At 45.2% G+C, this 21,835-nt stretch overlaps 1 protein-coding gene across 3 annotated transcripts in view; it reads right to left on the bottom strand.

Annotated features, from left to right (window-relative positions):
- Positions 1-21,835, bottom strand: part of L1CAM (L1 cell adhesion molecule) — a 178,442-nt gene that overhangs the window by 74,146 nt on the left and 82,461 nt on the right. For all 3 annotated transcript variants that reach the window (XR_014460618.1, XM_083158679.1, XM_083158680.1), the window contains exon 2: positions 11,464-11,602. Coding sequence is in view for 2 of the 3 variants with exons in the window: in XM_083158679.1 (XP_083014805.1) it covers positions 11,464-11,554 (91 nt within the window). In the remaining variant the exon portion in view is untranslated. The remainder of the gene's footprint in view (positions 1-11,463; positions 11,603-21,835) is intronic.

Below are 21,835 nucleotides of genomic sequence, written 5' to 3'. Positions count from 1 at the left end.
CCAAGAGTGTGACATCCATGTATATTAGAGGGTGACAATTTCATCAGTCTAAGCATGCAAGGCTTATTATGCTGTAGTGGCAAAATAAACCTTATTTATAATTGGGGTTATTGAGTGGTGTACATTGGAATTGTTCAATAATAGGCTGGTCTGTGTTTAAGCTCAGTGATTGGTTGTAAGTGGCTTCTATGATATTTCTGACAGCCAATCAGCTTTAAGCACTTGGATGATCAATCATACAGCAAGCTGTAAGAAACAAATTGGAAATCCTAAAATTAATGATTGGGATTGGTGGTGATGGGCTGCTGTCAGTGAGGCAGGCATGGGCTGCTGTCAGTGAGGCAGGCATGGGCTGCTGCAAGTGAGGCAGGGATGGGCTGCTGCCAGTGAGGCAGGGATGGGCTGCTGTCAGTGAGGCAGGGATGGGCTGCTGCCAGTGAGGCAGGGATGGGCTGCTGTCAGTGAGGCAAGAATGGGCTACTGTCAGTGAGGCAGGGATGGGCTGCTGCCAGTGAGGCAGGGATGGGCTGCTGTTAGTGAGGCAAGAATGGGCTACTGTCAGTGAGGCAGTAATGGCCTGCTGTCAGTGAGGCAAGAATGGGCTACTGTCAGTGAGGCAGGGATGGGCTGCTGTCAGTGAGGCAGGGATGGGCTGCTGTCAGTGAGGCAGGGATGGGCTGCTGTCAGTGAGGCAGGGATGGGCTGCTGCCAGTGAGGCAGGGATGGGCTGCTGTTAGTGAGGCAAGAATGGGCTACTGTCAGTGAGGCAGTAATGGCCTGCTGTCAGTGAGGCAGGGATGGGCTTCTGTCAGTGAGGCAGGGATGTGCTGCTGTCAGGGAGGCAGGGATGTGCTGCTGTCAGGGAGGCAGGGATGTGCTGCTGTCAGGGAGGCAGGGATGTGCTGCTGTTAGCAAGGCGGGGATGGGCTGCTGTCAGTGAGGCGGGGATGTGCTGCTGTCAGTGATGCAGGGATGGGCTGCTGTCAGTAAGACAGGGATGGGCTGCTGTCAGTGAGGCAGGGATGGGCTGCTGTCAGTGAGGCAGGGATGGGCTGATGTCAGTGAGGCAGGGATGGGCTGCTGTCACTGAGGTAGGGATGGGCTGCTGTCAGTGAGGCAGGGATGGGCTGCTGTCAGTGAGGCATGGGTGGGCTGCTGTCAGTGAGGCAGGGATGGGCTGCTGTCAGTGAGGCAGGGATGGGCTACTGTCAGTGAGTCAGGGATGTGCTGCTGTCAGGGAGGCAGGGATGGGCTTCTGTCAGGAAGGCAGGGACAGGCTGCTGTCAGTGAGGTGGGGATGGGCTGCTGTCAGTGAAGCGGGGATGCGCTGCTGTCAGTGAGTGCTCTCTTGACAGTGAGGTGGAGACATGCTTCTGTTGGGGGGGCGGGGGGGCAGTGAGGTTCTGCTTTTCTGTGAATAGTGTCACCTGTGGACTATTTCTACTGTGGCTTTGTGCTGAGGTTGTGGGGACAGTTGGAGGTAATTCAGGCATGCAGTAGCCAAAATGCTTGGCACTCTCAAGTGCTGCGGGGAAAACTTTCTGAGGGTTTTATATATTTCGGCCCAAATTGAATATGTCCCATAGTGTAGATGTGAGAAATTAATTAATAATAATGTATGAGATAACAAGATAACATCCATGAATATAATTAGATTAAATGACTTGCATGAGATAAAGATTACCTGAGAAGAGTATTCTCAGGTAACAATTAATTGTATGGGCGTTGGCTTAAGTACAGTAATTAAACTGTATATTAGTAAAAACATAAACACAACAAGACGTGAACAAGGTCAAAGCGAATAAGGGAAATTAGAAAATAAAATATGTTTAATATATCTGTAATAACGTTCAATCAGATAGTTTTGTGCACAATGTAGATAATGATTATACGTTTTTATGAGTATTGTAATTGTAATGTCAGCGAACAAGAATTAATGAGATATGATTGAGGAAAAAAGAAAGATAACAGACTAAAATGGAAATAATGAAATATGGTAATTCGTTTAATTATATAAAGGTAGTTTAACCTCAGTATGATGGAACTACTTAAATGAGAAAATTAATAAAATAGCTAATAAACAGAAACATAAATAAATAAACAAATAAATCAATAATAGGTAAAAAAAGATAATAAAATATAATCAATATGGCATTTAAAACTCTTCCCTTTAAAGAACCCACTGAGGACACCGTAAACCTTTGATGAAAACTCATTTATCACATGATGTATACAGTGAATTACCACTGCATCGGTGTGTATGACTATTAATCCTATATATAATAAAAGACTAATGCTGCACCTCACCTCTAAAGGGGGAATTCAAGAGTTTTGCATAATGGCGACCACTAGTTGGTGCCTTACAGAACAATTCAAGTGTTGCTGCATTCGGTCGAGCACAGCCATGGGCACTGACATTACTGTTATTTATTGTCATATTCATCATAAATAAGGTGTTTTCAAAAATCGCATGCTATTCACTATGGGCCTGATTCAGACCTTATTGTTGCTGTGCAAATTCACACAGCGATGATTATCGACAGAGTGCGCATGTGCCTGGGCCGCAACCATGTCCGAAACAGGCCCCTATATCTGTGCTCCCTTTCACATAGTGAAACTCACGGTTTTTAAATTACTTGGAGATAAAAACTAATGAACGTGTTTAATTATTTTCTTTACATTTTAATCTAATTTTCCCGGCATGTAGCTGTTCCTTATTATTACTAAGCATTTAAAAAAAAAAAAAAAACATATAAAAGAGGCGTCAGCTACATAAATTCTCAAAAAATTCTATAATAAAATTCTATAATACATACAATGAAAATGTAATATAGAAGAATTGTAAAAATAATAACACCATACGTTCTCTTGCATATGAACCCTGACCAAGGGCCTAATTCAGACCTGTTTCCTTGACTATTCGGAGACCGGTGAGCAGAGACACAGCGTATCAGCACTAGGCTGGTTCCCACTAGGGATTGCCATCGGCACATACCCCATCGATGGTTGCTATAAAACATTCTACCACCTACCATCGATGGTTTGGGGCACATGTGCAGAGCAACAGGGTGGGCTGCCGCGTCGCTGCGGGTGGCCTGCCCGGCCAGGATGCACGCGCATGTGCAGAAAAAACTTTAACTAGCTACACATCCAGGATAACTTTCTTCTGCGCATGCGCGCACCTCCTGGTGGGGCAGGGCACCCGCAGCGCCACCCCTGGATGCAGCGACACTGCGGACGCACCTGTACAATCGTAAGCTATCCATCAATGGCATAAAACTGTTCAAGCCTCCACTATCGATGCCCAAACATCGAGCACTAGGTCACAAACCATCGATGGTTTGGGAACATTGAAAGTCGATGGCCATCCCTAGTTCCCACTTCCCACTTTGGCAAATGAGATGTTCATACATGTTGTCCCTACTGCTTCCTGCCTTGCCTCGGTAAAGAGGAAGCACTAAATCTGCACATACAATGTAAGTATAATACATCTTCCTTTGATTGAGTGACATAATGTCACCTACTGTATCTACTGGTTTAATTCCAAATATGACATTTCCTTCCATGCACCTAGGCCATTTCCTTCTGTGCACCTAAGCCACTTCCTTCCGTGCACCTAGGCCATTACCTTCTGGGCTCCTACGTCATTTCCTTCTGTGCACCTAAGCCATTTCCTTCTGTGCGCCTAAGCCACTTCCTTCCATGCACCTAGGCCATTGCCTTCTGGGCTCCTACGTCATTTCCTTCTGTGCACCTAAGCCATTTTGTTTCGGTGCCCCTACAGTAGGCCATTTCTTTGTGTGCACCAAAGCCATTTCTTCTTTGCACCTAAGGCATTTCCTTCTGTGCACCTAGGTAATTTCCTCGCGTGCACCCAGGCCATTTCTTTCTGTGCACCTAGGCCGTTTTCTTCGGTGCACCAAGGCCATTTCCTTCTGTGCTCCTAGGTCATTTCCTTCCATGTACCTAGGCAATTTCCTTCTGTGCACCGAAGGCATTTCCTTCTGTAAACCTAAGGTATTTCCTTCCATGTACCTAGGCCGTTTCCTTCTGTGCACCAAGGCAATTTCCTTCTGTGCACCGAAGGCATTTCCTTCTGTAAACCTAAGGCATTTCCTTCCATGTACTAGGCCATTTCCTTCTGAGCACCAAGGCAATTTTCTTCTGTGCACCTAAGGTATTTCCTTCTGTGAACCTAAGGCATTTCCTTCCATGTACCTAGGCCATTTCCTTCTGTGCACCAAGGCCATTTACTTCTGTGCACCTAAGCCATTTCCTTCTGTGCACCTAAGCCACTTCCTTCCGTGCACCTAGGCCATTACCTTCTGGGCTACTACGTCATTTCCTTCTGTGCACCTAAGCCATTTCCTTCTGTGCGCCTAAGCCACTTCCTTCCATGCACCTAGGCCATTACCTTCTGGGCTCCTATGTCATTTCCTTCTGTGCACCTAAGCCATTTCCTTCTGTGCGCCTAAGCCACTTCCTTCCATGCACCTAGGCCATTACCTTCTGGGCTCCGTCATTTCCTTCTGTGCACCTAAGCCATTTCCTTCTGTGCGCCTAAGCCACTTCCTTCCATGCACCTAGGCCATTACCTTCTGGGCTCCTACGTCATTTCCTTCTGTGCACCTAAGCCATTTCCTTCTGTGCGCCTAAGCCACTTCCTTCCATGCACCTAGGCCATTGCCTTCTGGGCTCCTACGTCATTTCCTTCTGTGCACCTAAGCCATTTTGTTTCGGTGCCCCTACAGTAGGCCATTTCTTTGTGTGCACCAAAGCCATTTCTTCTTTGCACCTAAGCCATTTCCTTCTGTGCACCTAGGTAATTTCCTCGCGTGCACCCAGGCCATTTCTTTCTGTGCACCTAGGCCGTTTTCTTCGGTGCACCAAGGCCATTTCCTTCTGTGCTCCTAGGTCATTTCCTTCCATGTACCTAGGCAATTTCCTTCTGTGAACCTAAGTCATTTCCTTCCATGTACCTAGGCCATTTCCTTCTGTGCACCAAGGCAATTTTCTTCTGTGCACCTAAGGTATCTCCTTCTGTGAACCTAAGGCATTTCCTTCCATGTACCTAGGCCATTTCCTTCTGTGCACCAAGGCCATTTACTTCTGTGCACCTAAGCCATTTCCTTCTGTGCACCAAGGCAATTTCCTTCTGTGCACCAAAGGCATTTCCTTCCATGTACCTAAGCCATTTCCTTCTGTGCACCAATACCATTTCCTTCTGTGCACCCAAGGCATTTCCTTCCATGTACCTAAGCCATTTCCTTCTGTGCACCAAGGCCATTTCCTTCTGTATATCTAAGAAGTTCAAAAGAAGGCCTGGAAAATTAAAACAGGATCTCCCCTGCGGCTGCATTTTAGGGGAAGTTAAAATAAATAAAATATGGGTAAGATATATTTTATTACCCTTCTGCCTTTTAGATTAAACGGATTGCCAGGACGATTTCACTACCAAAACGTAAGTGTCAGCAGTATCCACACCACAGACAATATACAGATCTGTGTTGGTCATTATTTTACGGTTTATTGTCCGTATGTACTAATGCAAGCCTGGGCTCCCACAGATGTTGTACATTCTATGTCAAAGAGCTGTTACCTGGCAGGGTATGCTGGGACTTGCAGTTCTACAACACCTGCAGAGGCGCAGGTGCGCTGTAGCTTCCCTGTGCTCCACTATTTTCCACAGGGATCACACCTGATGTCACATTAGACACACTTGGGGGTGTACAAAAATAGAAACAAGCTCTGCAACATGAGTATTTCAGGCTCCTCACAGGAGTCTGCCACCGTCACATGCAATTATAAATACATTACATCATATCAATGGCTCGAAACCCAAGGAACACTACAGGGTAAGTTTACTAAAATGGGAGTGGAATGCAACCCATAGCAACCAATCAGATTCCACTTCTAGAACAGGCATGTTCAAACGATGGCCCTCCAGCGGTTGTGAAACTACAAGTCCCATCATACCTTGCCACAATTTTGCTATTAGGGAATGCTAAAACTACGGCAAGGCATGCTGGGAGGTGTGGTTTCACAACCGCTGGAGGGCCACAGTTTGGACATGCCTGTTCTAGAAGATAATAAATAGAATCTGATGTACAAAATCCCATCTCCAATAGAACTTCCATCTTAGTAAATGCACACCTACACATCTGATTATTTGTTGCTTAATAAAACTAAATTTTAATAAAAATCGACTTAAAATGAATTACCGGAGACTTCCCTACAAAGTATAAGCGAGGGTATTTCTGTGTCTGAGAGATGGAATGATAACTCTAGAAATCTATTACTGTGCACTATAATTTGTCACTCGCTGTCACATATATAATATAATTATATGTAATTGTAACTCAGCAAACAACTCTGCCGTCACTGAGCGCAGACTCCCTCAATGATAAAAATCACCGTCAGCTATTTCATTTTAGATCCAAACCGTAAAAATGGAAATACATCTTTTTATCAGAAGAATGGGCCAAAACCTACTGAAGCCAGAGGTGCGTAAGCTGACGTCAGTGGCTGATTTACACAGCAGTCATCCCGGCCTGACATAGGAGTGAAGGTAACTGTTGGGACCCGGGATTGTCAGAAAAGGTTTATTGAAGTTACTGCCACCAGCATCTATCAGCCAGATTATTGAACGTTGGCTCAGTGATATAATGAAAGCTGAAACGTCTGATCCCACGAATAGATCTATGTCCAGCTGCGGAGTATTCACCTGAAATAACAGCAAGACATCGAGTGGCGGCACCGGGCTGAGGACTGCGAACGTGCCCAGGAATCCGGCCAACATTTCTCCGGGGTCCAGGGAAAGGTTAGTACGGCAGTGATAATATTATGCGGCTATGGGTAAAAGTATGATGAGACAAGCCCAGAGGCCATATGTCCGGAGCAGAGGCGTACGAAAGCCACCACTTTCCAGCGCGCTTGACCACAAAAGATAAAGCAGCGCCAATATTTAATAAAAAATATGTCAAGCTTAACACTTAATTTTATCGGTGCTTTAAATTTTGAGGTCAAACCCAAAGAGAATCAATAGCTCGCAAATGACACTTTATACATAGGGCCTAATTCAGACCTCGCTAGGCTGCGTATACTCGTCATACGAGTCAGCGTCGCCCAGCGCCCACTGAACACATCCCCTCACATGTGGCCAAAGGGGAGAGAAATCATTTGATGTTCGTTACCCATCTAATGATTTTTCTCCTGCTGGTCACCGAAAAGGGGGCGGGCACTGATGTCATGTGACATCAGCAGACCGCCCCTGAACATGCCTGCCTTCTTAGGGGAATGCCCAGCATTTATATGGGGACGCTGGCGTTCCCCTGCTGCCGACCCCCTGTCCACCCCCACCTGCCCTCTCTGGAGTGAATGGGGGCGGGATGTATTAACATCTGCCGCCCCCCTCCGACAGCTTCCGCATTCTTACTAATCGCATATGCACTAACATATGCCATAAGTAACACCAGGGACAGCTCTTCCGAAAAGAGCTGTCCCTTGCAACGCTGCTCCAGTGCTGGACTACCAGGTCTCAGACCCAGGAGTCCCTCTGTGCATGGGGCAGACTTACGGCCACCCGTGGGGGCATGCTGGGAGGGATCCATGACGGATTCCACACACAGCGCTACTGAGAAAAGCTCATAGGCTTCTACAGGAATCACTGGCAAAAGCTGGCGATTCCCTCCGCAGCACTGCAATGACAGAGGGGGGTTAGAGAATAAGCCCAAGCCGTTAGCTCCTTGGGTTTGCACATGCACAAACCCCAAACATCGGGGGAGGGGCCTAATTCAGTTTCAGTCGGTCCCATATTTCCCTAGGTCTTTCTGCAGGGAAGGTATCAGGTGACAATACAGACAAGCAGAGAAGAAGAGCTGGCAAAAATTGCAGCTGCGGCATCTGTTTCCACCTCTGAATCAGGCGCCATATTTTTACTATGGAAACATAAACACAGGCAAACCGGAAACCTTATAAAGTTTACAATAAGAACCCTGTGTTGCTAACTTTTTACAATATTTTGACCACTAGGTGGCACTACTGATATGTGTGACAATGAATATACTAGTGGACGAGTGTACAAGTTGCCATAGCAACCAATCAGATTACACTTATTTATTTAGCACCTTCTAGAAGACAATAGAAAGAATCTGATTTGTTGCTATGGGCAACGTCCCATCTTCAATAGAACTCCCAGCCCCCCCTTACAGACTCTTACTGAACCAGTAGATTGCATTATCCTGTATATTGGTTCATCCCCAAAATGGCCACCTCCTGCGTATGAAGGTAACAGGTGCATTTTAAGCAACTGAAAAAAATCATAATAGACAGTAATAGCAACAATTTCACCTACATAAATGAAGGCAAATGTATCAAGCCCCTAACAGACAAGCCGGATCCTTCACAGAAATTGTTTCAGAGTAACCGTTTCTGTTTTCAGTCTGTTCCATTTCCACGTTCAAAGGCACCTTGGCCAATTTTGCTGCAAACCTCTGGGGACCCAATTCAAACAATTTGCAGCCCACCAGGAAGTAATAATATGCTGCATCCTTTGTGCTACCCAACAACATAAGACAAGGGGGGAAAACAGTGATAAGGTTTTTGAAAGATGGCATTTATAACGCTGCCTTTGTGCTCTATCTGTCCTGTGTCTCTGGTAATCTGCACATTTCAGGCCCCCGACGCATGATAAGAGATAAGGGATTCAGGAGACTGATTTATGCTTATGATCGGTGTTATTTTATATTCTCTCTGCTGCGCGGGTTACAGTACGTATGTGTTATGCAGGTTCCGACTATTCTTGACAGTCCATCTGCCGATATGCGGGTCATGAATAAGCACACTTAGGGGGTCATTCTGATAGACTTGGCGACTTGTATAGTAGCCGGTATCCGGACTATTTGTAGACAACAAGTAGATAGACAGCCATTAGGTCGACACCATTAGTTCGACAACTCAATAGGTCGACATGCTTTTAGGTCGACATACCATTAGGTCGACATGTCATTAGGTCGACATGTCATTAGGTCGACAGTCAAAAGGTCGACATGGTTTTTTTCACTGTTTTTTTGAGCCGACATGTGCCGACAGGCGGTATTTCATGCACTGCCATCCACTAGGGCGTGGTGGGAGAACAAAATAGTGTGCCGAGCGCAGCGAGGCACCGTGCCCGAAGCTTCGCGAGCGATGCGAGGGGCTGCGGTTCACTTCAAACTGTGTCCATGTTGACTGTGTCGACATTTCGGCAAAAAAAACTGTGGAAAAACCATGTCGACCTTTTGACTGTCGACCTAGACAATGTCGACCTAATGGCTGTGTCGACCTAATGACATGTCGACCTAATGGTATGTCGACCTAAAAGCATGTCGACCTATTGAGTTGCCGAACTAATGGTGTCGACCTAATGGCTGTCTATCTACTTGTTGTCTACAAATGGTCCCACATCCATAGTAGCCGAACCGGTTGTACGGGGCAGTGCGAGCGGGGGGCCCGGGTGTCACCCATGGGAACGGCAAAACTCTGGGTACTGTATTACCATTGGATCGAGGACAGGAGGAGGTGGGACGGGGGGTGAACGGCTTATATTTGCGTGGCCTGAAGAAATAATTCGATGGTCGGCGACCATCTAATGATTTCGCCGCCAGCGGGACATGTGAGGTGACGTGTTCGCTCCCAGGGTTTACTTATGCAATAAACGCGCCTGCGCAAACCCCAAATAATAGGGGAAGGGGCCGTACGAAGGGATCTGAATCAGCCCCTGAGGACATTCAATAAAACCGATGCCAGTTATTATGTATACTGTGAGTAACCCATAGCAACCAGCTAGAGTGTCATTATCATATTTCTACAGGTTTAGAAATTGGCACCTTTCCTGCACATTCATTGTACATGCAGCATCTTATAGGAAACGGATATAGGACCTTATTCTCGTCCTTTTGCAGGCCCGCGTGTGTTCGCATGGGGCCGATGTTTTTGCATTACGCATGCGCATTTCTGTGCATGCGCTTGGTGCGTGCGTCCATGGCAACCAAACTGGTCGCTGGGTACATGTGAACGGAGGGCCCGAGGACGGCAGTGTGTCCCAAAGCATATGCATGCACCTTCCACATCTTTGATGGTCCATTGAAATATGTTGGAGGGTCCCAGTGGCCTGCGAATGGATATTTATGTAAAATCCATTCGCAGTCAGTGTGAACGTACGCACCTCGTGAATGGTCGGCCGGCGTGCCACCATTCGCAAGGCGGGGTTAGGTTGACTTGCAAGGATGCAAATTCACGTCTGAGCGAATGAACCAGAATAACCCCCACATTATATAGTAATAATAACAGAATTGCATTTCTTCTTAGTTCCTAGGGAACTCTCAGTAGCTAAGCTTGATACTGTCTGTATTACCACTTATTGTAATATACTGTAAATTGACTGTATGGGAAAAAGATCCATGTGAGTTTATATATTTGTAGGATCAAAAGTACAGATACATTAACAGTTATTCTATAGCCGGCTCGGCTCAGTGTAGTGCGGTTACCTGTTGGACTATATGTGAATATCGGCATGAGAACATTCAGTAGATGATGTAAGCTTACATTACACAACCACCCGTACAGGCAGTACTATGTTCCGGGGAGTTCAAAGGAAATCGTTAACCATATCGTTGTCTGGCTTTATCGCGTAGTGTGTACGGGAATTTAATACTGGTAGGCAGATGTCGTTAGGTCGACATGCATAGGGTTGACCACTGAAGGTTGACATGGCTAAGGTTGGCACATGAAATAGGTCGACATGGCTATGGTTGACAGGGTTGGACGGTCGACACAAGCGTTAGGGCAACAATGGCTAGGTTGGCAATCAACAGACCGGCATAAGTTTTTCATGGATTTTGAGCCGACATGTGCCGACAGGCGGTATTTCACGCCCTGCCAACCACTAGGGCGTGGTGGGAGAACATAATAGTGTGCTGAGCATAGTGAGGCACCGTGCCCAAAGCATGGCAAGCGCAGCACTTCATGCAAGGGCAGGCGGTACACTTTGATGGTGTCCGTGTTGACCATGTCGACATTAGGGACAAAAAAAGCTTGAAAAACTCATGTCGACATTTTGACTTGCGACCTTGCCATTGTTGACCTAATGCTTCTGTCGACCTTCCAAGCCTGTCGACCTTAGCCAGGTCGACCTATTTCAAGTGTTGACTTAAGCCATGTCGTCATTCTGTGGTCGACCCAATATATGTGTCTGATAAATGAATTCAGGAATGAGGAGCTATCCGTGGTGCTGAACGAAAGGTTCCTGCTACAACAGATCAAAAGCTTATAGTAGGTACATCAAACAGAAAATCACTCGGATTGAACTAGCTTTTAAAAGTCTATCGTCACTCATTATGACACACAAAAGGCTTTTACATGTGGCAAGATCAATAAATGGGGAAAAAAAACCATGTACTGTATGTGTGTATAGAGTTTACTTACAATCTTTAGGTAATTCCAGGGTGTGGATGTTGCAGCAGAGCAGGGAGACCAGCACAGTACCCAGGACACATGATCTTGATGTGAGAGACATGTCAGATTCTTTACAATCCCAGGATCACACGAGTAGAAGGGAATCCACCTTTCAGGGGGAGAGACAGCAGATAAGATTGAGTGACAGAATCAGAGACCCATCATAAGCCCCGCCTCCCTATGCAATGACATGGTCTCTGCAAGTTGTGGATAGTAAGGGGTGGAGGCAGACCAAGAGGTGGCAGATAGAGGTATATCTGTAGTGCTAGAACCACCCCCCCCCCCCCCCCCCCCCACACACACACACACATACTCAGTATAATTGGTTCACTTTGAAGTTAAAAAACCTCTGGCCATTCCACCGTCATGCATTAGCCCCTGTGCTTAATACCTGTGACTCTAAAGTTCAGAGATACTGTCATGTCACTTCCATAAGATGACACGATGCAGATGTGAGGGTAAGGGCACATTGCATTGTAATGTGGAGGATGGGTGCACTCACGCTGGCTGCCTCCTCCTCAATCTGCCCTGTGCTACATACAAGAATCTATGAAAGAAAACAGATCTCTTTAATTATGGAACAAAAAAAAAAAGGCTCGGCTTCTCCTGAGAGACGCAGTCTGCCAGACAGAGCGAGTCTCCCTTGGAGATGAGGAAGGCTGGGCAAATTACTGAGAGCTCGGGGTGCCAGCTGAGATCAGGCACTCACCACATGCCCTCAATAACATCTCGCTAATGCACTTTCCTAGCTATAAAACTGGAGTCAGCGCATGGATGATACACAGCAGGCTGACGTGGGTTCCCATTGATAAAATCACCAAACAGATCCGGATCGCAGCAGAAGTATCTTTAAAAAATAGTCAGATCCAACCGATACACCTTTCAGGAGCTAGAGACATTGAGGGTGAGATGTATCAAGCTTCAAAAAGTGATAAAGTGGAGAGTGAACAGCCAGCCAATCAGCTCCCAACTGCCATGTTATAGGTTGGGTTTCAAAAATGACACTTTATCACTTTTTGAAGCTTGATACATATGAGCCGTCATAAAACATCTATCAGTATCTATCTATTGGTCTATCTATCTACCATTGGTCATCCAGATGCTCAACTGCTGCGATCTCATCTATCTATCTATCTATCTATCTATCTATCTAATCTAACTATGTTATCTATCTATCTATCTACCATTGGTCATCCAGATGCTCAACTGCTGCGATCTCATCTATCTATCTATCTATCTATCTATCTATCTATGTTATCTATCTATCTATCTAATCTGACTATGTTATCTATCTATCTATCTATGTTATCTATCTATCTATCTATCTAATCTAACTATGTTATCTATCTATCTATCTATGTTATCTATCTATCTATCTAATCTAACTATGTTATCTATCTATCTATCTATCTATCTATCTATCTATCTATCTATCTATCTATCTATCTACCATTGGTCATCCAGATGCTCAACTGCTGCGATCTCATCTATCTATCTATCTATCTATCTATCTATCTATCTATCTATCTTATCCATGGGTCTTCAAACTGTGGCCCTCGAGATGTTGTGAAACTACAAATTCCAGCATGCCTTGCCACAGTTTTGCTAAAAGGGAGTGTTAAAACTGTGGCAAGGCATGCTGGGATATGTAGTTTCACAACATCTGGAGGGCCACAGTTTGAAGACCCATGATTCTTATCTATCTATCTATCTAACATATCTAATCTATCTATCTATCTACCATTGGTCATCCAGATGCTCAACTGCGATTCTATCTATCTATCTAATCTATCTCCATCAATGATAGATAGATAGATAGATAGATAGATAGATAGATAGATAGATAGATAGATCGCAGCAGTTGAGCTTCTGGATGACCAATGGTTCCATCTACCCATTAAGAATATTAAACCAGGTAATAAACCAACCGCTGTTCATTGACTTTGCTATTTCTGACATAGACCCCAACATTACTGTTCTCTTTAGAATGGATCTGAATCCTAGTAGAAACTTAGGGACGATTCAGCACGGCTGCGAATTCATACAGCGGCTGATTATCGATACACTGCGTATGTGTATGGTTTGCAGTACGCATGCGTGAAGCCATCCTGCGATGAAGTCCTGCTACTATTTCTATCCGCACGCCATTCCCAAGATGATTGACAGGAAGTAGGAGTCTGGGGGTGGCCCTGCGATCATGTCTGAATAGGGCCCTTAATTTCCTATTAAAGAGATGATGCATACATATGTATATTATCGGACATCATTGTTTAATCCACTACACCTCCATATTTCCAAGATGATTGTCAATGTGACCCAACTTCTTGAAAAGAAATACAAAAAGGCTACATAGGGCAGATGACACAGAGCACAACAACAGCACAGGACAATGACACGTGCATCTCTCTATCTCTGCATAGGATGCCAGCCCTCAGGATCATTTATGTGCAGGCAAGAGAGACATTAATGAAGACAAGAACAAATTAATGAGGTGCAAATGGCAATAACAGTCAATCAAGTTCTGTCATTATTGCACAAGTTTTCATAAGATTCCCACCCCCAAGGGACAGTGACTTGTTACAATTAAACAACAATGACCAGAACTCAAAGCCAATGAGAAGCATGGCACAAAACAATCTGCCAATCAGAACCATGACACATAGATGGTAGAATATGTCAACCAGAACCATAATACATAGGTGAAACAATCATACTGGACTGTAGCCTGAACATGTAAATAAATGTGGATTTTTACCATACTGTCACAGCTCACATGAGATAGTTGTTTGTAGCACATTATCAATGCTGAGGTCATGTTGGCTTCTTGCATTGAATTTCTATAAAGCAGAATATCGAGTGTCTGTTCACAGACAACAGTATTGATCTATCTCCAGAAACCAGGCTCCCCCATCCCAAAAACTCAGCAAGAAACACAAACACTAAGTACTGAGAGGACTGTTAATTGGTGGCACTTTATATTGTCACCCTGACATATGCTGGGGGAGGGGCCAGATACATGAGACTTCAGAGAGAATATTATCTTTCTAAGGACACATGTAGCTGGGTGACCAGAACGTATCTGGTCGACGGATTGACGGCATCTACATCGACAATAACGTGGTCAACTCTTGGTCAAGTGCGTCTAGTTAGACGCCTAAAGATAGTCAGCAGCGTCTAGATCAACAGAAATGAAAGATAGACAAAAGCATTAGGCTGACTGGAACATGATCGACAGTCAAAGGTTGACAAGTTTTTCATGTTTTTTTTTGCTTTAGCCTGACTTGGTTCATACTTTACATCCAAGTGGGCATAGAGTTAGATTATAGACACCAAAAAAAGTGATAAAGTCATGTTGACCTAGTAACTTACGATAAAGTTTCCGTTGAATTAACGCTTGCGTCTATTTTTCGTTACTGTCAATCTAGACACTGTTGATCCGCTATAACAGAAGAGACCAGATCTGTACATAATTTGGTCACACAAGACTAAGTAGATATCAAGATATAGGACAATGGTATTCAGATGGTACCACAAGTGGCAGTTTACCATTTTTCTAGGACCATCGTTCTGCGATACCAAGTCCCACTTTACCATTTTTCTAGGACTCCAAGTATAAGTGTACATTGTTTTATATCATTAATCGAGTGCTGACATGTCATTGTTCTTCATTCTCAAGTGTCACTGAGCCTCATTCCAGAATTCCAAGTGTCATTGAGCCTCATTCCAGAACCCCAGGCGTCACTGAGCCTCATTCCAGAACCCCAAAGTAACACTGAGCATCATTCCAGAACTCCAAGTAGCACCGAGATTCATTTCAGAATCCCAAGTGCCACTCAGCATCGTTCCAGAATTCAGTGTGCATCATTCCAGAATCCCAAGTGTCAGTGTGCATCATTCTAGAATCCCAAGTGTCAGTGTGCATCATTCCAGAATCCCAAGTGCCAGTGTGCGTCATTTTGGAATCCCAAGTATCAGTGTGCATCATTCTGCAAACCGCAGTATCAGTGTGCATCATTCTGGAAACCGCAGTATCAGTGTGGATCATTCTGAGACCCCAGTGTCAGTGTGAATCATTCCAGAATCCCAAGTATCAGTGTGCATCATTCCAGAATCCCAAGTATCAGTGTGCATCATTCTGAGACCCCAGTGTCATTGTGAATCATTCTGGAACCCCAGTTTCAGTGTGCATCATTCCAGAATCCCAAGTGTCAATCTGCATCATTCTAGAATCCCAAGTGTCAGTGTGCATTATTCCAGAATCCCAAGTGCCAGTGTGCGTCATTCTGGAATCCCAAGTATCAGTGTGCATCATTCTGCAAACCGCAGTATCAGTGTGCATCATTCTGGAAACCGCAGTATCAGTGTGCATCATTCTGAGACCCCAGTGTCAGTGTGAATCATTCCAGAATCCCAAGTATCAGTGTGCATCATTCCAGAATCCCAAGTATCAGTGTGCATCATTCTGAGACCCCAGTGTCATTGTGAATCATTCTGGAACCCCAGTTTCAGTGTGAATCCTTCCAGAATCCCAAGTATCAGTGTGCATCATTCCAGAATCCCAAGTATGAGTGTGCATCATTCTGGAACCCCAGTGTCATTGTGAAGCATTCTGGAACCCCAGTTTCAGTGTGAATCCTTCCAGAATCCCAAGTATCAGTGTGCATCATTCCAGAATCCCAAGTATCACAGTGAATCATTCTGGAACCCCAAGTGTCAAGCTGCAGTACATAAAGAAAAACATAAAATCAAAACATAGATGTACAAAATGACAATACTACAGTGTCTTCTGTATTAAACCAATTACAGGAAATTGCAAGCGGTGAACATTTTGAGAGAAACGAACCTAAAAAATTGGTAAGTGCAGAGGGTCGGGGAGCAGAAATATAACAAGGCAGGATAGTCATTAGTGATCGAGGATCAAGAGACAAAAACCCTACAGTATGTTAATATCACGATTGTTAGGAAATCTGAGAGACTGGACGAGCCAGCCAGCTGTCCTCTAAAATCTGTACTTTCTACCATATGTTCTCTGCAGCCACTATTTAAAAATTAATGGGGGCCTGGACTGATTCTTGCTAATGGGTTTCAAGTTGTTGTTTTTTTTTTTTTTTTGCTTGGCAAACAAGAGCCACTTCGAAAAAGTAGGACAACTTAGCAATGGCGTGAATGAAGACAAATGGATTTCACGCCTAATAGAAAAAGAACGTTCAGCTTGTTAATACGTTTTTTGTAAAATATACGTGTAAGGAAATGGGTGCAACAACAATTTACAGAATCAGACAGAAGCAATTGGCAAAATTGGCCAAATATAGGGCCTAATTCAGTTTGGCTCTCTAAGCAGAGAAATTCGCTGCTTACCGATCGCTGGAAAAACCGCCCAACCGAACGTTTTATTAATCCCAATGAATTTTATCACTCATTGATAAATTAGCCCCATAATTTTAATTTAACAAGTTGGTCAAAGAGGTGCTGGTTCTGCTCCGCCTCCCTCTTCCTCCTTGCCCACTGGCTTCCTCCTATCCATCCTCTTGCTGGCCCATGCCCCTCCTCATCCTGCACCTCCACCTGGGTTAACCGCTCCTTTGCTCCTGGCCTGCCTCCTTGCACTTTGATTGAACCTGCACTAGGATTCTCCAGGGAGCAGAAGGACTATATATTTAAGGATGTTGATTGAAACCCTTCATTTGATCTGATCAGGGGGCTGTGGCTGTCCATGCTGGTGCCTCCTCTATATACAGTATGCCAGGAGTGACTACCTTCCGGCCCCCCCATCCAGCTGGGGGGTATATACAGTATGGAAGATATATATAAGAACTTAATATCTTTGTTATAGTGTGTACAGATGGTGAGATATGCCTTCTGATGTTGATGATATAGTCAACATCGTGTCGGCATCGCATGCAGATCGCAAGGGTTTTAATCCTTGCGATCTGCTTGCGATCCCGATGCGCGTTCACGTATCGCAAGGCAGATAGTCTTATCTGAAGTAGGGATGGCCATCGATGATTCAAAATCATTGATGGTTTATGGCCGATGTCGAAAACTTTTTCCATCGATGGGGGAGAACCAGATGATTTCCCTACATCGATGGCATAGTAGAAATGATGTTTCTTTTTTTCCTTTTCTTCAAGGTGCAGAGGCACGGAACATAGTTCCGCCCCTGAAATCCAAGAAGCCCCGCCCCCACGTTCTGATTGGCCTGTGGATAACCATCGATAGCTAAAACTATGGATGGTTGTCCATTACATAGTTTTTAACTATCGATGTCTGGATGCAGAATCGCCATCAGTGGCAGCCATCCATGGTGACTGCACCAATGGCCATCCCTAATCTGAAGATACTGTTATGCTGGTGTGTCGCTTAAGTGCCAACAAAGAATCCTGATTGGAGCATCTGGGGATGCTTGAGGTGGACGTCTCAGTCCTCATACATTGTTACCGCACAAAAGCACACCATAGGATGGCCAGTAGTGATATTAGGACTTGTGACTTTCCTCACACCTTACTCACAAGCTTATGGGACATTTATGCCCTGAAAGCCTATTAACCAATGCTTTCGCAGTGCGCATGCGTCTGATACGGAGTGCACATGCGGTGGCAGTGAGAGACAGGAGTCAGTCAGCGTTTGGATGTGGTAAAGGGGAGTGGTCGGGCAAACGCAGGAGCGTTATGGCCATTCTGATGGCATTTTCAGGCAGTTCATGCATTAGCAGCTGCGATAACACTTACTGGGGAGGCTTGTGCGTCCCGCGAGATGTTTCTGCTATAATGCGACGCCATATGCAACTGATGCAATTGCAGCGGGCGTACTTTCGCCTAATATAATATAATAGCAACTGCATGCAGCATATCATTGCAACAGGAGTAGGAAGAACAACCGCACCTGAATGACCCTCAAGATGCCCTGTAGAAACTACAGTAACTAAAGAGTTTTGCTTTCAGGAATTTCATGTGGTACAAATGACATCACTGGTAAGCGCATGTAAGTGGTGACATCACTGCTTTTCACATATGTTTCAGAGATTGTTATATATTCACGGTAGCAGTGTTCTTTGTGTGTGTGTGTTCCAGTGCCTGGGAGTGAGATGTTGCTATAGCGAAGTCGTGCGTCGGTGGCGAGGACAACACATCAGAGCGCTTTGTCTGTTTCATGGTCAGTTGCTAATAGTCCGTATTACGTCTGAGATTTGAATCTGCAGCTACAGGCAGGAAACGGATTTGTAGGAGGGTAAAATCTTTAGCATCTCTCTGGACGCCGTTTCCAACTTCTTCTGAGGTAAATAATTGAATAAATGGCCAGAAATAGCTGCAGTCGGAGTCAGGGTCCTAGTGGACAGCTGCTGGCCTGAATTATTCAGATGGAGGGGGCGGGGTATGTATCTGTTTCGTCTCTCATCTCTCCGTGAGACGTCAGGATTACCGACATACTGGCGGGTATGGGTCATAGGGTCGACTCAATGGAGGACAACATACATTAGGTCGACTACTGAAGGTTGACAGGGCTTAGGTTGACACCTGAAATAGGTCGACATAGCTAAGGTCGACAGTGTCGCAAGTTCGACACAAGCATTCAGTGGACATTGGGAAGGTATTTGATACTGTAGTTACACCATACTTACTTTCTATTATATTATAGGAAATAGGTATCACTGACTGCAGAGAATTGTTTGTATCTATCACAGTGAGTGAGGGAATAACTGAGGGCAAACAGCGGCTGATATAAATTGGCCTAATAGTTACTACTTCCCAAGGATTACAGTAAAACCCCCTATAGATCCAATTGTGCGGCTAATCCTCCAGGCTAACACTGCGCTTAGAAGGGATTTTAGAACAAGCGGAAGGCATGTGGTAAGGGAGCAGGATAACCCCATCCAGATACACAGACTGCAATCACACGCCATCCTGACGGATCTACATACAGGAGGTACTGTAAAGAGGTTTCACAATGGTAATACTACCTGCTCCAGTGCATTGGTCTAGTCTGCATGTACACCATGGGCTATGGAAAAATACCCCTTTCAGACAGAAAAAAAGACCCGGGAATTTCCCTGCTCTTGCCGTGTCGATCCGGGTTTTTCTTCTGTCTGAAAGGGTCAACACGGGTCTAAAGTTCCAGGACTTCGACCCAGGTATTTACCTGGGTTTTTCCTGTGTCAGACACGTGTTTGCGGCTGTGTGAAAGGGTCCGACCCGTGTTTTTCTCCCGACTATTGAAAAATCATGGCGCTGCGTGATTGGCTGATCTTTACAGCTTCCCTGATTGGCTGAGCGGGAGTGGCAGTGGCGTGCAGCGCAGCACTAAATGGCCATGGCACATTGGAAAGATGAGAAGATCCGTTGAATGCAATGTTTAATGTTTAATGCAATGCAGTGAGCAGACACCTCCCACTTTTCATGATCTCATCTCTGTGTGCCTTTAAAAATGTCCTTTTCTTATGACACACAGAGTTTTGCAGGAAAAATCCGGCTTCTGTGTGAAAGGGGTCGACACGGGAAATACCCGGGTTTTTGCTCCCGTGTGAAAGGGGGTCAGCTCCTTGCTGCCTAGTTCTACCTGGGTTTTTGTATCCGGGAAATACCTGGGTTTTTAGGATTTTTCTGTCTGAAAGGGGTATAGGATACAAAAAAGAGAATTCAGTGGTCAATAACATTTCAGGGCTTAATTTAGGGCATACTAGCCAACCTTATAGCGCCTCCCTTCCAGTGGGAGGTGCAACAGGAGGCATAGGTCTGGAAAAGAGGTGGTCTGGGGGGAGTGGAGATGTGATTATTTCATTGTGGCCACGCCCTCCGTGATTCATTGCCCATCCCACCCTTTACAATGTAAGGCGAGGAACTGGACTACAATGTGCTGATTCAGTAAGAACGGTGACATTGTCCCACCTACTTGAGCGGGGCGTGTTTGCAAGGGTGATAGGAATGCGGGGGAATTGCCCACTTTTCCGGGTCGCCGGGAGTGACAACTGATTTTGCGGCCATTCCGGGAGAGTAGGCAAGTAATATTTAGGGCCAGATTCATAGTCCGATTGACAGGCCTTTGGCTCTTTGCAATGAGGTGGTGCTGGCAAAGGTTTTAGACAATGAGGGCGTGCGGAAGCAGTTTCTGCATATTTGGATGAAGATTTTCTCCCCCTGAAGACTGAAAGATTGGACATCATCTTGTATCCTGTGGTTTGCTCAGAAGGCACAAGGAGGTATCTATAATACACCCGACACCTACTGCTAGGAATGCAGAGGGGGCGGGGGGGGCGCTACTAATTACCTGATGGAGGGATCCAGTCGCCCCCCCATTATCTGACTTGTAGCAGCGGCATCTGCAGCAGCTCTTCTCAACCCAGCACATACTGCTGTGTGCTGGGCTGCAGTGTGGGAAGGGAGGGGCTTAAAGTGCTATTTTTTTTCTCTATTTTATCCTAATGGTGCATGGCCACACCTTTCACAGTTAGGCCACGCCCCTTGGAAAGTACCTGGGCCTGACCAGGCTCTCTACTGCCCTGCCTACTGCAGCATAGGCATATTTAGCACAGTCTGTCCTCAGACCGCACAGCAGAAGAGATAATCCTGAGAGCCGGGCTGTGATAAACGGCACTGCTAGAACTCTCTCTATCTCTGTGATAATCGCTTTTTCTAAAGCTGTCTAAAGATTTCAATGAATATGTCAGTTTGAACATTTGCACCTAAGAAAATTTACCAATTGGACCCTGCAATTTTGGAAACATGTTCTGCTCCCAGAAGCACACTTAGGGGTAAATGTACTAATATGGGAGTTCTATTGAAGACGGGATGTTGTCCTTAGCAACCAATCAAATCCTATCTATTATCTTCTAGAAGGTGCAAAATAAATAAGAAGTAGAAACTGATTGGTTGCTATGGGCAACATCCCATCTTCACAAGATCCCCCATCTTTGTAATTGTACCCCTTAATCTTAAACCATACACAACTTGCATGAACTATATGCACAAAAACTATGCCGTCAGTGACATCATCGTGCATATCGTTCAGTGTGTACCCACTATATCGTTATCGATGCGAGCTACCACTGATTCTTAATGATAACCCCTATAGTCTGCACATGCAGTCCAACCTGATGATATCGTCAGTGACTGCATATAGCTAACAATATCGTACAGTGTTTACCCGCGGGTTGTCCGTCATCACGTCATCGTTGATATAGTTATCATTAAAGTGACTCTGCACTCACACTGGTCTCCCGGGCACCCCATATCTCGCGGACCCCGAAACAATGAAAACAAGAGACTGGCAACCACATTTCAATCAGGCCCAATGTCACAGCATAATACAAACTCTTCAGTACTGTATGTTCCATTGATCCCTACTGTAG

This window comes from Crinia signifera, chromosome 9, assembly GCF_055691185.1.
Source record: "Crinia signifera chromosome 9, ASM5569118v1, whole genome shotgun sequence".
Lineage (NCBI taxonomy): Eukaryota > Metazoa > Chordata > Amphibia > Anura > Myobatrachidae > Crinia > Crinia signifera.
The sequence above is the reverse complement of the archived record's forward strand: the minus strand, read 5'-3'. Positions and strand labels throughout refer to the sequence as shown.